Raw genomic sequence first — 15,023 nt, forward strand, 5'->3', positions numbered from 1 at the left:
AGCGCGGAGCCAGCGGCGGGGCGCTGCCGGCCGTGCCGGGGGAGCCAGCATGTCCTCCATCCTGCCTTTCACTCCTCCCATCGTCAAGCGGCTCCTGGGCTGGAAGAAAGGGGAGCAGAACGGGCAGGAGGAGAAATGGTGCGAGAAGGCGGTGAAGAGCCTGGTGAAGAAGCTGAAGAAGACGGGGCAGCTGGACGAGCTGGAGAAGGCGATCACCACGCAGAACATCAACACCAAGTGCATCACCATCCCCAGGTAGAGGGGGTGCATGGCGGCGGTGGTGGGGAGCACACAAAACAAGGGGCACCCCGCTCGGTTACCCCGGCGGGGTGGGCGCAGCCGCGGGTCCCCCCCTCCGGGGCGGGCACGGGGGTGCTCGGAGGCCCCTTCGGTAGCAGCTTTCTCCCGAGGGACTCGGCATGCTGTGGCACAGCCTGGTAGAGGGCTTGTTTTGCTTTCCAGCCCCGCTGCACTTCGGTGCGGTGTTAGTCCTCTCCTGCGTGCTCTATCCTGGCTCTATAGAGAGTTAAAAAAAAATAATAAATAGCTGGCTACAGAATTGGTTTACTGTCTAGTAACAAGAGGGGAATGTAGGGGAGGAAATATGTCTCCAGCCGAGATTAAAAAAAAAAAAAAAGTTGGAAGTGCTCTGGATTACAGTTATAGTTATTGTGGGTACTCTCATTGTCAAAAGTTTCAGCGTGTTCTCTGGTACTGTTACATTAAGATTTTCTTTTGATTAATGTATCAGGAAAATGGTTTTGTTTGGGTTGCTTGGTTTCTTCCATATTAGCTAGAGAGATATTACTCTGAAGAGGTGATTTAGAGCCCTGCTGTGCATATGTTTTCAAATTACTTTTTAAATCGGGAATGCAAATGGCATAGCTGAAGGGGATTGTTTGGAGTGCAAAAAAAGCATGTGAGGGTGAATATAACTAATTTATTTTTTCTTCCATTTTTTGAATTAACATGGATTGTATTTTTAGCCTCCATTCCAAGATTGATCCATAAGACCATTATAAATCATAAAGAATGTGTATATAAGTATCCCATCTAAGAAAAAATTTCCAAGTTACTTGCAAATAGCTGGTCACAAGTGGTGTTTTATTGCTGAAGATTTGTTGATTTCTGTGAGCTCAGCCAGATGACTGCTAGTTCTGTTACTGATTGTTGTTTGAGGGTACTTTTTTTTTTTAAACAAAGGCCAAAGTTCATCCCAAATATTTGAATGCTGCATAATTGTATGCTTCTGCGTGAGAAGATATCTCTGTGTGTGTGTATTCATGCTTCTCTTGCGCGCAAACAAATGTATGCTTTCTTGGTTGTCAGAATGATTTAATATGCAGTAGCTAATACAAAGCAGCATCTGTTGCATGAAAAAGTGAAGCAAGCAGCTTAGAAATGTGGATATTTGGAACTCCTAAAATTTTCTCCCAACAACTGTAGTGTTTTTTTTAAAGGAAAAGTAGTCTCCTTATCTTTTTGGTTGTGAATGACTGGCTAAGATTTTGGCCAGTAATGCAAATAGACCTCTCAGCCTGTTAGAGTTACTCTGGTTCACCTAGTTGAAGCAGAAATCAAAACCTGTAGAGCTACCATCCAATACAAATGCCTTAAAACCTGTATTTTTAAATTCTTGGTAAGCAGTGTGCTTTCCACATAGATAATACCTTATTTAAACCACTTCCCTGAAACACCATTTCAAAAGAAGAAAATGACTTGAGCAGCCCTGCTGATGTGACCTGGGTATTGTGTCTAGCTGATGCTGACCTGTTGGGGAGCAGAGCGTGAAGCCTCCTGGTACTTCTTTTACTAGTAACAAGGTGATTTAGATAAGGGAGGAAGGTTTTGATATTTTATGATTCAAAGGTAGCAAAGAGATGAGTTGGAGTACGATGCTTTAATTTAGGAAAGTAATTTTAAAGCTTGAAAATCAGTAACAACACGAGCAGATATCACAAGTTATAAATACTATCACCTCCAGAGATTGTCCTGGCTGTTCCTACTGTGCAGAAGTGAGTGTCTGTTTCTCCTAGACCTTCCTCTGTTGAAGGAGATCTGTACAGAAATTAAAACATTTCATGTTCACTTATGACACAGAGCCTGGATCCTGCCTATCTTAAACCTTGGTATGGGGGAAGTGTCCGCATATTTCAATGGTAGCTCCTTATGCCTTGGCACTAGTTTTTAAACATGACACTTCATATGTACTTGTATTATTGTTTAGTATGTATATTACAGAGATCCAAATGAGCATGGTTAGGTTAGTCTGTGCTGGACCCTCTGCACCAGCGTACTGAGAGGTCAGTATCTGTATATCAGAGATTGGGGGATGGTGTGGAGATCTGAAACAGCTTGTCTAGAAGTCAGTGTCAGAGCTGGAATTATAACCAGGCCTTGTGACTTTAAGAGCTGTGTCTTTTCTGGACTGGGCTGTTTGTCCTAATGTATCTGTGAATCTGATTATCGTGTCATTTGAAATTAGCGTTTGCAAGACAATTTTAGTATGGTTTTAGTTTGTTGTGTGGTTTGTTGTTTTTTTGTTTTGTTTTTTTAAATAATTCCACATATGTCATTTTATTATTGAGTCAAATAAGTATGTTGGGGGTTGAAAAGGGGTGAAAAACCATCATTAAAGATTAGATCATGTTGTGCATTGTCTGTAATGCATCAGTAGACTGAATTACAGTGGAGCTATGCCAGTGATGACTCTGGCCCAGCAGGAGTAGGGTAAGTCCAAAATTAGCTATTGTATCCATGAGACGAAGCAAGTTTCAGATGTAAAAGTGCTTGAGCTTTGCAGAAACATTGCTCATGGGAATAAGGGCTACGCGGCAAATTCCTGTAGTGATCAGGTGGGATTGTTTTAAGAAAGAATAAGAAAAAAATAATTTTTGTTGTAGGGCTAAGGAATTAGAATACCAAATTTATTCTTGCTGTCATTTTTATCTACTTGAAATTGGAAATACACATACTACATTCTGTCTCCTGATGGATTATTAAACAATGAATAGTTTATTTGCTTGTGTATTTGTTCAGCATGTATTACTTTGCAAGTGCTCCATTTGTAAGATGATGTGACAGACACCTCAGGCCCCACATTTTCTTTTGGAAGGACCTGTGGCAGACAGCAAAGGCTGGAGAGACCTTCAAGGATTTCAGTGTAATGCTCTGCTGGCAGGATTTTTCCTTCTTGTTTTTTTCTGCTGGAGCAGGAATTAGTTTCCAGCTGAAAAACCTACCAGTCTCAGACCATCCAATTGTTTCTTGTGCCAGCAGTTACTGATGCTCGATGGAATGGCTCATTTAGAGGACCTTTGTCCCTCCCTTGTCTGGTGCTCTGCTGCCAAAGCCAATCCTTCTCCAGAAGGGAACTGCCTTTAAACCTCTATGCACTAAGCTGGTAGGCTTTGGTGTCAGGAGCTGCCTAGTGAGTTGTCTGGGTCTGCATGCAGTAAGACAGTTTTTCATACTGTATCGGGTGATAAAGTTGAAAACACACATTCTTTTGTTTGTTAAAATATATCCTTTGTAGTAGTTGCATTGATCTTGAAAGCTTTCAAGAGGGGGATTTTTATCACTTTTAAGACAAGCTTGAGGATAGTGTGCCATTAGCGCATACCTGAGCACAGCCAGGTGTTTGAGTTTGCAGCCTCTCTGCTTTGCCCAGTGAGCAAGCTTAGGTCTACTCCAGCTGCTGTCAGATTTTTTGAATTTTTGATGGCTCTATTTGCTTCTGAGACCAAAGAATACAGTAAGCATGGAATCTGGAATCTGATGGCAGCAAAGTCTACAGCTGACATTACTACATACCTGCAGAACCCCATAGACTTCATGCTTGGGAGAAGAGCAATGAGTTTCTAATACTATTCCTGACCTGAAGAGAGACTGTACTGTGCACCTGACAAACCGTCAGCATTTTGCCTCTGGAAATAAAGGGTGTTAGGCTGAACTGTGATGAGTGTTTAACTCTTAACCTATATAGAGGTCTGAACTGCAAAAGCCAGGAACATGTGATGAGCACTTAGTAATTTCTAAAAGCTGTGCAGTATATATATAGTCTTGCTGATATGGGACGAGATAGTAAATGCTTTGTTTCAAGAGCTTTAGTGGTATTACACATATTAAGACATAAATCTCATGACATTTTGTAATGTATTTTCATATGCATATTCATATTCTTTTGAACCTATTACTGTATTTGTTTGGGGTTTTTGTATCACCAGTGGTTTTAGGGGAGTCGGGATTCTTGTATGTAAGGAACACCTTCTTTTAAGTGGTGTTTTTTTTAATTTAGAAAATAGTTTTGAAGAGGGGTGGGTGTTATTTCTTGTGGAACTCATCTGATAAGGATAGAATGTACCAACTGAAATGGAAACATGGCACATTTGCTTTTTAAAAGCAGCTGAACAAGGTATTCCTTGAATGATTTGCATTTCAGTGGGGAAAACCCAGGATAATACATAAGTGATTTTAGGAACATCTTGGGTGTGAGCATGCCTTCTCTTGTGTTGGTAGTTGACCACACCATATTTACAAGAATTGACCATGTTCTTAGGATTGCCTTGATACCGGGAAAATATGAAAACTGTAAATACAGTAAGTGGCAGAGGCTGTCTGCAAGACCGTGAAGTATGTTCTTTTGAGATTGGTGCCCATCTGGTTTCAGTAATAAGCAAAGGGCCAGTCATAGTTTTGTGTGTCCACACACAAATTTGTATATTCTTTTTAAATGCCAATTTTAAACTGCCTTGTTTTCAATTTGGCCTGTCCCTGTATGTGAGGAGCTTTAATATTGCATAGACTTGTTTAAGGGCGTCTGCACTTTCGATTGACGTAACGGTGGTGCACGGGACATGATTACAGTACAGTCCCTGTGTGCAAACACAGTCTAGCTGCCATTATACTTGTTAGCTCCCTGTTGCCAGTAATTTTACTGCTACAAAACTCTGTCCACTAACCTATGTACTGACCTAGCTTTATGGGCAGGTTTTTTACAGCCCTATCCTAACCTTTGTGCTGCCACAACTGTGCTGCTAGCAGTACCCACATGAGCTAGTTTAGCTGTGGCAGTGATAGCTGCAGGGTAGACAGCACTTGACGAATCTGTTTGTAACTAGCTTTTGTGGCATTAGTGTGACTTCACAGATCAGGTCTAAAGGTGAAAATATGGTAAGTGTAAGTGTACACAGGCCTTTAGTCAGGTGTACTTTCTGCATGCAGTCCCATTTGTCCATCAGTATCTTTCTCATCATCCTCCTTGTCATCTCCCCAGAGGTCACCCCCACCCCCTCCGGGCACAGAGGTTCCCCACAGCCCCTCCAACTTCTTTTCCCCACCCTTGCATCAGAGTTACTGCCTCATATTAGCTTGGATAATAGCGTGTGTAGTTGACTTCTAGTCCACACTATGCCATTTTAAAAAACAAAACGCTACTGTTAAGCTAAAGCAATAATGTTGATACACCCAGTTAGGGAGCGACTACGCGTTCAGTTATGTTGGCAGAAACGAAGGAACTGGGGAAAGGAGGGAGGTCGGGGAGAAAGCATTGTCCAGCGTTGTAGCCCCTTCCTTCAAAGTAGTTGCTGCTGGAATAGCACATCAGACCCAGCCCTTAGTAAGATGTCTTCTCAAATTTGTATCTCTCTGTCAACAGCTACTACAATTCAAAACCTTTTGTCAATATATATTTATCTTTTTTTCTGAGATGTGCAGACCAGCTAACATTTTGCATTAAAAACAGTGGTAAAACTCCTCTTGACTTGAAACGCAACACAGCAATGTTTATATAGAACATTGACGAGCTAAGGGGAAAAAATGTATTTTACCATTTGTTGAGATGTTTTGAAATAGTCATATGTCTGCCTTTTTGTCTTCTCCCTGTTCTGAAGAGACTGAAATATTTAAAATAGCTTCTGCAAGGACTTGTAAGATTCTCATTATATTGTGTAGTAAGTGTTGAATCTTTGTGAAATAAAATGTTTAAAATGGTTGCTTAACTTTTATAGTATTAGGAAAAGACCCTGAACATTGCAGTCATTTAAATATAATGAGAAATAAATGCAAGAAATTGATGAAACCAAGAAATACACACTGTATGGGATTATCACATCAGGGATCCAATTAAAATGAGTTCTTCTAATAAATATTGGTTTAATAATGTAAACTTGTGATTGCTATATTATTGAAACAAAAATAAAATTAACAAGATTTAATGGACTGAGCAGCCATTAATTTTCACTTGTTAATTTATTAGGAGCTTCTAATGCTGTTAGATGCACAGTAATGCCATTATCCTGCATGAACTACTTTATGAAATAAATAGGGCCAAACAGTGCTTGAATTAAATTGAAATCAGATTTTACTCCCAAATTATCTTTTTCTGTTTTTTTTATTTTTATTATTATTAATTTTTCTAGCTTTTCTCTATTGAGTGCAATTAAATTTTCAGGGATGGGATGCAGCACTCTCTTCCAGTAAGGCTTATGAATAGTCCTAATTAACTTTTGTCCTTGTCTGTCTTGATGTGCTGTGTAAAAAGCTTTTTCCAGTCCAAAGCTGATTGTGTTGATTGGCAGTGAAGAGAGCAGACAGGAGCGAGGCGAATAAAGACAGGGCAGAGGTTCTTGTCCAGGCACTCCAGTTCTAGTAGGCTGACTCCACCAAGCTTAGCAAATGTTTGCTAATTACATTTCGTTACATGCGACTTGAGTCCAAACATAAAGACAAGGAAGTTGTTAATAATTGGGCTCTTGTCACTGGTAGCACAACTTTCTGTGTAACTGAAGAGACAATAATGTGTCAATTGTTGCAGTTAATACTGCTTTTAAAGATGTTTTGAAGCCTTTTAGACCTGATCCTCATTTGCTCACGCATCTCTTTACCATCACTGTCAGAATGGTGGGACTTGCCCTTAGGCAAGCAGGAAAGTTTGATTGCTACTGGTACTGTGGCTCTGTAGAAAGAGAATGAAAAGCCAGAGCTCTTTCTTTCTGTAAATGTGAGCAGCAATAAACTACTTGTGCATAGTAATAAGAGCCCTATTAAAAAAAAAAAAAAAAAAAAAGGGTAACCATTATCTTCAAAAGAGCTCAGCCAGGTAAGAAATAACAACACCCTGCTTTTTAGAGTATCACCCAGGAATTGTGTGAGCTCCAGAGTACAAAATCTTTATTGTCAACTAAGAAGCCTATTAAACCTAAGCTGCTGTAGGTACGCTGTTTCGGGTACCCAAATCTGATCATTTAGCGACAATGTAGATTTCTCTGCCCTACATGGCTGAGTGTGGTGCAGACAGACTTTAGGCTATTCAAAACGAGTAGGTCAGAAAATCTGTGGGATTGTGTGCCCCAGCAATTGCTCCAGATATTGAACTGTCATTCCTTTCTCTACAGTGGAGAATCTCCACATGATTGCTGATACCGACCTTCCTTACATCAAGAGCGCGCTTCTGAAGTAGCAGATGTCAGTCGATAGGAGCACGGGGAAAGGACACGGGAAGCATGGGGAGAAAATGGTAGCTGTTCCTTGTGAGTTTGATTCTTCAACTTGCTGGTATTCAGAATCATGCTATTTCACGAGGAGTCAATTTGATTGCATTTTTAAAGTATTAGGTGCTGCTGTTGATGTGGAAGACATGATGAAATTATAACTCTTGTTGGTGAGCCTCATGAACGAACATGCTTAAAAATCCAGTAAAACCTACCTGTTAGAAATGTAACCTGTGTAAGTCTAGGAAAGGTGAATAGGTGGTCTTGATAAATTTTGTCACTAGGAATACCTTTACAGCTCACTTGCTGTTCAGCACTGAGGTTATCAGGGCAAAGAAGTTGCATGTTTCAGGTAGTCGTGTGACTGGGGTCTGTGTGTGCCTACCTTGTCCTAGGGCACCTGCATACTCATCACAGATGGGCTGTGTGCCTGACCCCATGAACAGGAGCATCTGCTTTTTGATCTCCAGAGGAATATGCATCAGTTTATGAAAAGTGAGGTGTGTGAATCCTTGAGAGAAGATTGTGGGGGACAAGGTGTCAGGAGAGTCAGTCTATCTGCCTGTAGCCCTTGCTTTCTCCAGGCTTCGGGGTCCTTAGGAAGGAGAGTCTCAGGGTCAAGGTATTAGGTGGGCCATCCTTAGCTCACTTCATAATTTCTAGTTATCTAATCTGAAAATTTCATTAAACTTTTGCTCACAAGTTGTGTCATAGGAAAGGTTGGAGATTGTCTTTGAATTGGTGATGTTCATCATAACACAATCTTTTTAAAAAAGGAAGTCAAAACAGAAATTTCCTCCTTTGTGGTAAAGTTGCAGCCAGCAATGGTTGAATGATAGATGCGCATACTGACTTTCCTTTTTCACAACAAAAGAGGAAGAACTTGTCCTTCCTGTTCCCATTGCTTGAATGTGAAAAGAGAAATTCTCTTACTCTTCACAGATGTAGAACAGTTAAAGTTCACAAAAATATTGGGCTTGGTAGAAGGCATCTGTGGAACATGAGAATGCCTCTTTGTTTTTGTGTTGAATATGCAACTGTTGTTGCTATATCTACTTAACAGCTAGAGAACACTTTTTTCCCCAAATTTCCTTCCACAACTGGATTTTAAGTGTTGCTGTATGGGAAGACAAAGACCCAGCTACAAGCACCTTTAATTTTGTTATACTCTGGAAGACCAGATGTGTTTTTTTTCATAGGGATACAAAGTCTGTGGTTTCCATACATGTGGAACTGTACAGAAAGGTCCTTTTCTTCTTATTTGTTGAACAAATTGTTGTTCCCCTTAAGTCAGATGCATAGCTAATTTGTAGCACATATGTAACAGTATCTGAAAAATTATATCAGTGTTTAAAAAGCACACTTTTCCTAAAAGAAAGGCTGATAAGGAGCTGGAGTCTTTTCCCACTCTTTTTGCATTTGTGTAATTACATGGATTTCAGTAAATTCACTTCTGATTTACATGCAAGTGAAAGGAGAATCAGACCAGCACAAGAAAGCAGTGAACTGAAAACAGGGGATACGGGTGTTTGTAGGTTGAATATGATCCAGTTTTCTCTTTTAAGTTCAGGGCTTTTGGGGCTTCTATGGGTTCTTCTTTGCAGAACTTGAAGCCTGCCCAGCAGAGCCTGCAAGACCTGAGGGCTCCAGTCCTACGAAGACTGGACTTGTTAGCCCTGAGCTGGAAATCTGGCATGAAGTCAGGCAGGATTTAGCTGGAAGTTTGTTGAAAATGATACTTGTCTGCAAAGCATTTCATTTTCGGAGGAGTTCTCGGTCATGTTTCATTGAGGGTTTTCTGATGGGCACTAGTGTGGCTTGGCTCCACATTTTGTAGCTGAGATACCACTGGCAGTGGGTTTGGCATTGGCATGGCTCCTTATCCTGTGCCTGTGCAGAAGGCGGCATTTGGCTGTTCTCACTGTGGGATTTTTTTTTTCTTTTTTTTTTTTAACCATTTTTAACCAGCTTGCATACCAATGGTGAAGCCCTTATAATGTGCTTTTCCCCTAGTCCCCTTCCCATCTCCCCTGCTACACAGCTATACAAATACAGGAAGGAGTAGGGTTTCCTCTTGCATGGCTTAGATAAAGCCCACCCACAATTATAGGCCTTGAACTCAGAAGAGCACAAGGTCTGCTAATAACATCTATCCTTTCTTCCCCCACGTTCAGCAGCCTGTTGGAGGAAAGGTCTAGAATAGTTATTGATGTTGGCCTGGAACCTTCAAGAGAAGCTCCAGTGAACTCTGGAGACCTCAGATTAATTACCTTCTAAGAGTTTCACAGGCTTGGAATGGTGAAACTTGGATATGATTTGGCTAATCTTTCTCCATATCTGCTTCATGGGCTGTAATTTATCTGACTTACTGAATGTAAGCTTCACCATAAGTCAAAGCTATGTTATTGGCCGGTTTAATGTTACTGTTTTCTCTTCAAAATTTTGTGGCTTTTTTTTTTTTATGGCCAGTGGAGTTTTTGCAGAAGATGACAGTTAGAATGGTGGAAAGTGGAAACCAGCTGATTTGAAACCACTGCATTAGAAACAAGCTTTACAAAATAACTAAATGTAAATTTTTAAAAAAGATGTAGATAATCACTGTCTGATCATCAGAGCTAGTAATCCTTTATAGCTGATTTCTGTCGCCAGTAAAAGTCTGCTGGCAGTCTGCAAACTGTTTTGAGCTTTGCTCTGAATTAGATGCCATAAATAACTTGTGTGTAGGTAGACAGCTGATCATTGAAGCTTTTTCCCAAATCTGGTTTTGCTTGTTTGGTAGAGCTATAGGCTGAAAGTTCATGTATAGAGTTGCAGTTGTGTATTTGTTTTTCCCAGTCATAACTGAATTAAGATAGGTTTTCAGTTGTGGACTACTGCATAATGAATGTACATTGTGGTTAGGGAAGACTGAAAACATCAGGTTTTGTTCCATACCGCTATGTAACATTGAGCAAAATATTTAACCTGCTTGTACCTTGCTCTTAACTACCTAGCAAATACAGTTCTTGCCTCACAAGGATGTCAGAGAATATAGTAACAGTTGTGAAAAGCTCTTAAAATCTCAAGAGGTAGACTCTGTTGCAAAACCCAATACCTTGACACTCTAAAGACCTTTCTGTGGCTGTTCGTCTCATTCATACTAAGAAAGCAGTTTTAATTTTTGTTGGAAACTTTCTTTGAAAATATGTAGGTGTTATGTCAGTGAGAATGTTAGAATTCCATAAATGTTTAGTGGTAAACCTTAACTGGGTTTCCATAATATTTATCTATTCATCTCTATGCTGGTGCCTCCTGTACACATGGAATATTTTGACTGGTTGATACACATCATACCACAGTGTTCTGCTACTGAGCTTAAGTTTGAAGTCTGTTAGCACAAGTCCAGGGGAAACACTATACATGTAGCCTCATGTTTTCATTTAAGTAATATTATATAACCATATGTGAATTTAATGCCATCCAAATACAAAATGTTAAATGAAATAAACGTGTGTCTGTCAAGTGATTGTGCTGTTGCTAGTGGGCTTTTACAACCATGACCCCCAGCAACACGAGCTGGAAAAATGAAACATTTCTTTACCTATAGCTGTGTCTTTTATGGAACATTTTGGCAATCACATCTATTTGCTTTAAAACTCCTTTGCATCTGAAGACTTCTGGTGAATTGTTCCAAAAGAAGTGACTGAACACTAATAGCTGCCCATCTGGCTGGAAACAACATTTTTAATTAAGCTTTCCCTTTTAAATCATTTACAAGTTTGAAACAAATGCTCTTTTCAAAGGTATGGAAGCAAGCTGAATTTGAATTCTTGCTGTGGGAAACTGTATTTAGCATATCTCTTCGCTAAAATTAAGGATCAAGAAATAATGCTTGATATCATGGTTACTTAGATTTCTTAAGAGCAAAACAACCTCTAGATTGGTCCTTGTGTGTTTTAAGTGGCTACTTTCTGTGAAGGACAACAATTAATCTCAGATGCTGTCAGCTACTCCCATTTAAAAATAAAGAAAATCTTTGCTATGCAATATTCATCGAGTCCTTTTAAAGACCTTTTCATTACGGTAATTCTACAACCTGTTGAAGGGGCCATGCCCTGTTGAAAGAGGAACATTTGTGCCTTCTTATTTTATACTATAGATCTTAAAGTCCTTTTATAGCAGTAGAATTTTTACCCCCTTTTGCTGATAGGGAGAGTGAAGTCCTGAGAACTTGGTTTAATTACTTGATGTTCATGGGGGGCAGAGGCAAAGCAACATTTAGGTGCAGACATCCTAAGGCCTGCTACAGTGTTCCCATATACAAGATAGAAGTGACATCACTCTTGAGAGTGCATCTGCCCGTGCTATGGATGGAAAACAGGAGTCAGTTTAAAAGCTGCCCTTTCTTCATTATACCAATAATTTGTAACATATTTGTAATGTAGCATTGATAATTATATTAATAAAACTAGTTTTCAGTTGAATACAGGAAGGGGTCTAACATTTTAGAATCATAGAATCATGGAATGGTTTGGGTTGGAAGGGACCTTCTAAGATCATCTAGTCCAGCTGCCTTCCATGGTCAGGGACATCTTTCACTAGATCAGGTTACTCAAAGCTCCATCCAACCTGACTTTGAACACCCCTCCAATGATGGGGCATTCACAACTTCTCTGGTCAACCTACACACAAAGAAAGTATCAAAGTGCTGAGGATACACCTCCTTGAATACTCCAGAGATGGTATTTCATTATGCATGCATATTTTCCAGACTTAAGATGGGTATAGCTCCCTGTTGTCTTGATTTTCCAGTACCTTAAGTGTACCTAGCAATTCTTATTGATATGTTGGAGGGCCAGAAGAACAATCTTTAATTAAAAGCTATCTGTAAGTATTGCAGGTCCCAATGATTGCACTTGGAGAATATATATCTTAGGATAGCTAAAGAACTGTGTAGCCATTTAGATACATGGAATGGTGTACAGTCATGAAGGGAGAACCCTTAAATAGTGTTCTGGGTTAAAAGAATAGTTTCATGTAAACATCTCCTCAGTCTCCTCCCTTTAGTTCACCATTTCTTGCTAATGGTGTCTGTGCTGTAAAATATTGGTGTGCCAGACACAAATGAACCCATATAAGCAAGTGAAGGCCTTGGAAATTATGGCTTGAAATTGAGTTTTGTAAGTCACTGCTTTGCATGCCAGGCTCTACTGGTTTGAAAGCCCCATTGAGATAGCTGCTTCTAAACAGGAATAAAAATAGACATTTGAGTGTTCTGATTTTAGAAAAAAAAAAAAAGGCATTTATTGGATTATGATTGGCTGATGACTTTGAAGCTGGAGACAGTTTTATATTACAGAGCTTCTCACTCTGCTTATTCTCTCAGTTCCCATTCTCCCCCCTCTTTTTTCTTTTCTCTTTTCTTGCTTTCTATTTTTAGGATGGTATTTCAGAGTTTCTGCTGTACTGGCAGGCCAGCTATTCCAGAAGAAAAAGAAAGAGGAAAGGTGGGAGGTAGAGCTAATGAGCACTAATAGTCTGTTATTAATTTGGCTTTTGAGTGGTTATATTCAAAGTTTATATGTTTCCAATTTATCTGATAGTTGATTAAAATTCCACTTGTACTTGAAGCCATTGATTACATGCATCAGTAGAAAAGAGGAAAAGTAGGAAGTTTAGGACTGAGGAGAGGCCATTAGAAGTTTTAGGACAATTCTCTGTGCATTTTATATTTTTTTTATATGTGTGTACCTATATTATTTTTTAAATATGTGTATATAAATAAATAAAAACTTGTGTCCAGTACAATTAGGTTCAAGTAGAAACTGGTATTTTAATTAACTGTTCTATGGAGGGGAAAAAAAAGAAAGTATTGTAACTTCATTTAAAAAAATGTTAATGGTCTATTAACATTTGAACAAAATATGAATAGCCCTTTTTTAGTATGTACGCATGCCTACATAAATGAAATAATGGGATAATGGTTTTCCAGTCAGCTCTAATGCTGATCAGAGATTTTAGCTGCTTCAAGGACCTAAAAGCAGGGAGAGGGAATTCCACAGGGATGGAGTAGTTAGTGCATATGGATGTGAAATTCCTCCATCCCTCCTGGTGAAGAGGCTGTGATGTTGTATGGCCATGCTCAGACTGTTTCGTGAGATGCAGCTGACCACAGACTCTTTGCTAATTTGTGCCTTTGTGACTTGCATTCTCCTGTATGTGTGTGTTTTGCTTTGTTTGTTTCTTTAGGGGTTGGGGGTTTTTGTTTAAATATTATTTTTCTTCTTGTGCTGTGTCTGAGAACCTTAAACAGTGGGGAAGGATGCTTATTTGGAAGGCAAGAAAATGAACAAAAATGTTCTTTGTTATGAAAGCAAAAGGCGTTACTTAGTGTGACAATGTGTAAAACAATCCAGGCATAGGTGTTCTTGTTTTTGAAGCCTGAGTGGGCTTGATTTTTGTTATTTGTTCAGTAAGTCACATATTTTTCACCTGTGCAACTTCAGGGCTGTCATTTTTGCACGTGCAGAGCAGCTCTGAATTTACATCACTGAGAGAGAGTAACTGCGGAAGTGTAAAAGACTTTGTCGCACTTTTGCTTTAGAATCATGTCTCGATTTTACAAATCATATCATATTTCATCCTTAATTTTGGTTTGCAGTCACTGTGCTACTTGGAGCTATGAAGAATATTTTTCTAGGTTCATTTGAGGGTTGAGTGTTGTCAAAAGCTGGCCGAAAGTTGGTGTAGTGTGACAGCATATGTAATGTATTGCTATAAATTAAATCACTGAAGAATTATTTTTAGAAGACAAGGGTTATTTCAAAACACAGGGCAATAGCTGCTCTAACAGTGATTCAGTAACTTATTCCTGTCAGTTAAAAATTGCACCTCACGTTGAGTTAGATCCAATGCTAGCTTGCAGGGTGTTTTTAAAATTTTTTTAATTTTTTTTTTTTTAACAGCAAGTGAGGTTGTAACTCAAAGGTACTTAGTCTCTTTAGAATAAACATGTCTCTAGAATAAATGGGAGACAAACATGCCTCTTGGTTCACAAAAACTGATACGGGTAGTTTGTTTTGTAGCTATCATGGGGACTGAGGTCTGCTGCTTAATCTGAAGTTGGCAGTCCTTTGGGAATGCAGTGTACAGGCTTGCTCATAGGATAACCTTTCTCCGGTTTTGTTTTCTGGTGTTATCTCCTGGCATAAAAGACTGGAGGAGGAGTAAGTCAGTCACGTGTTAAAAATTTGCATATGTTTATATCTGCTGCAGTAGATTTCAGGGACTGAAGAAGAGGTGACTAAGGAAACTATGTGTGTGTTGTGCAGTGGTCGACATGGATGAGACTGCTCATGCAGTCTTTTGGGATATTTTAAATAACTTTTTCACAGGCTGAAGAAGTTGAAAGCCACTGTGAATGCATGCTGTTGGCTGGCAGATGCATCCAAGACAGCTTGTTGTATCAAGTGGCATGCTGGTGGAAGCTGAGATAGCAATAGCCTCCACTTTTATTTGCCAATAATTTTTTGTCTTGTACTTTAACCCCAAATA

The 15,023-nt window shown here is 39.5% G+C and overlaps 1 protein-coding gene across 2 annotated transcripts in view; it reads left to right on the plus strand.

The window, feature by feature from the left end:
• Positions 1-49: 49 nt before the first annotated feature.
• Positions 50-15,023, plus strand: part of SMAD3 (SMAD family member 3) — a 74,436-nt gene continuing 59,462 nt past the window's right edge. For both annotated transcript variants that reach the window (XM_010572104.1, XM_010572103.1), the window contains exon 1: positions 50-255. In XM_010572104.1, coding sequence (XP_010570406.1) covers positions 50-255 — 206 coding nt within the window. The remainder of the gene's footprint in view (positions 256-15,023) is intronic.

This window comes from Haliaeetus leucocephalus, unplaced genomic scaffold, assembly GCF_000737465.1.
Source record: "Haliaeetus leucocephalus isolate CR32 unplaced genomic scaffold, Haliaeetus_leucocephalus-4.0 Scaffold339, whole genome shotgun sequence".
Lineage (NCBI taxonomy): Eukaryota > Metazoa > Chordata > Aves > Accipitriformes > Accipitridae > Haliaeetus > Haliaeetus leucocephalus.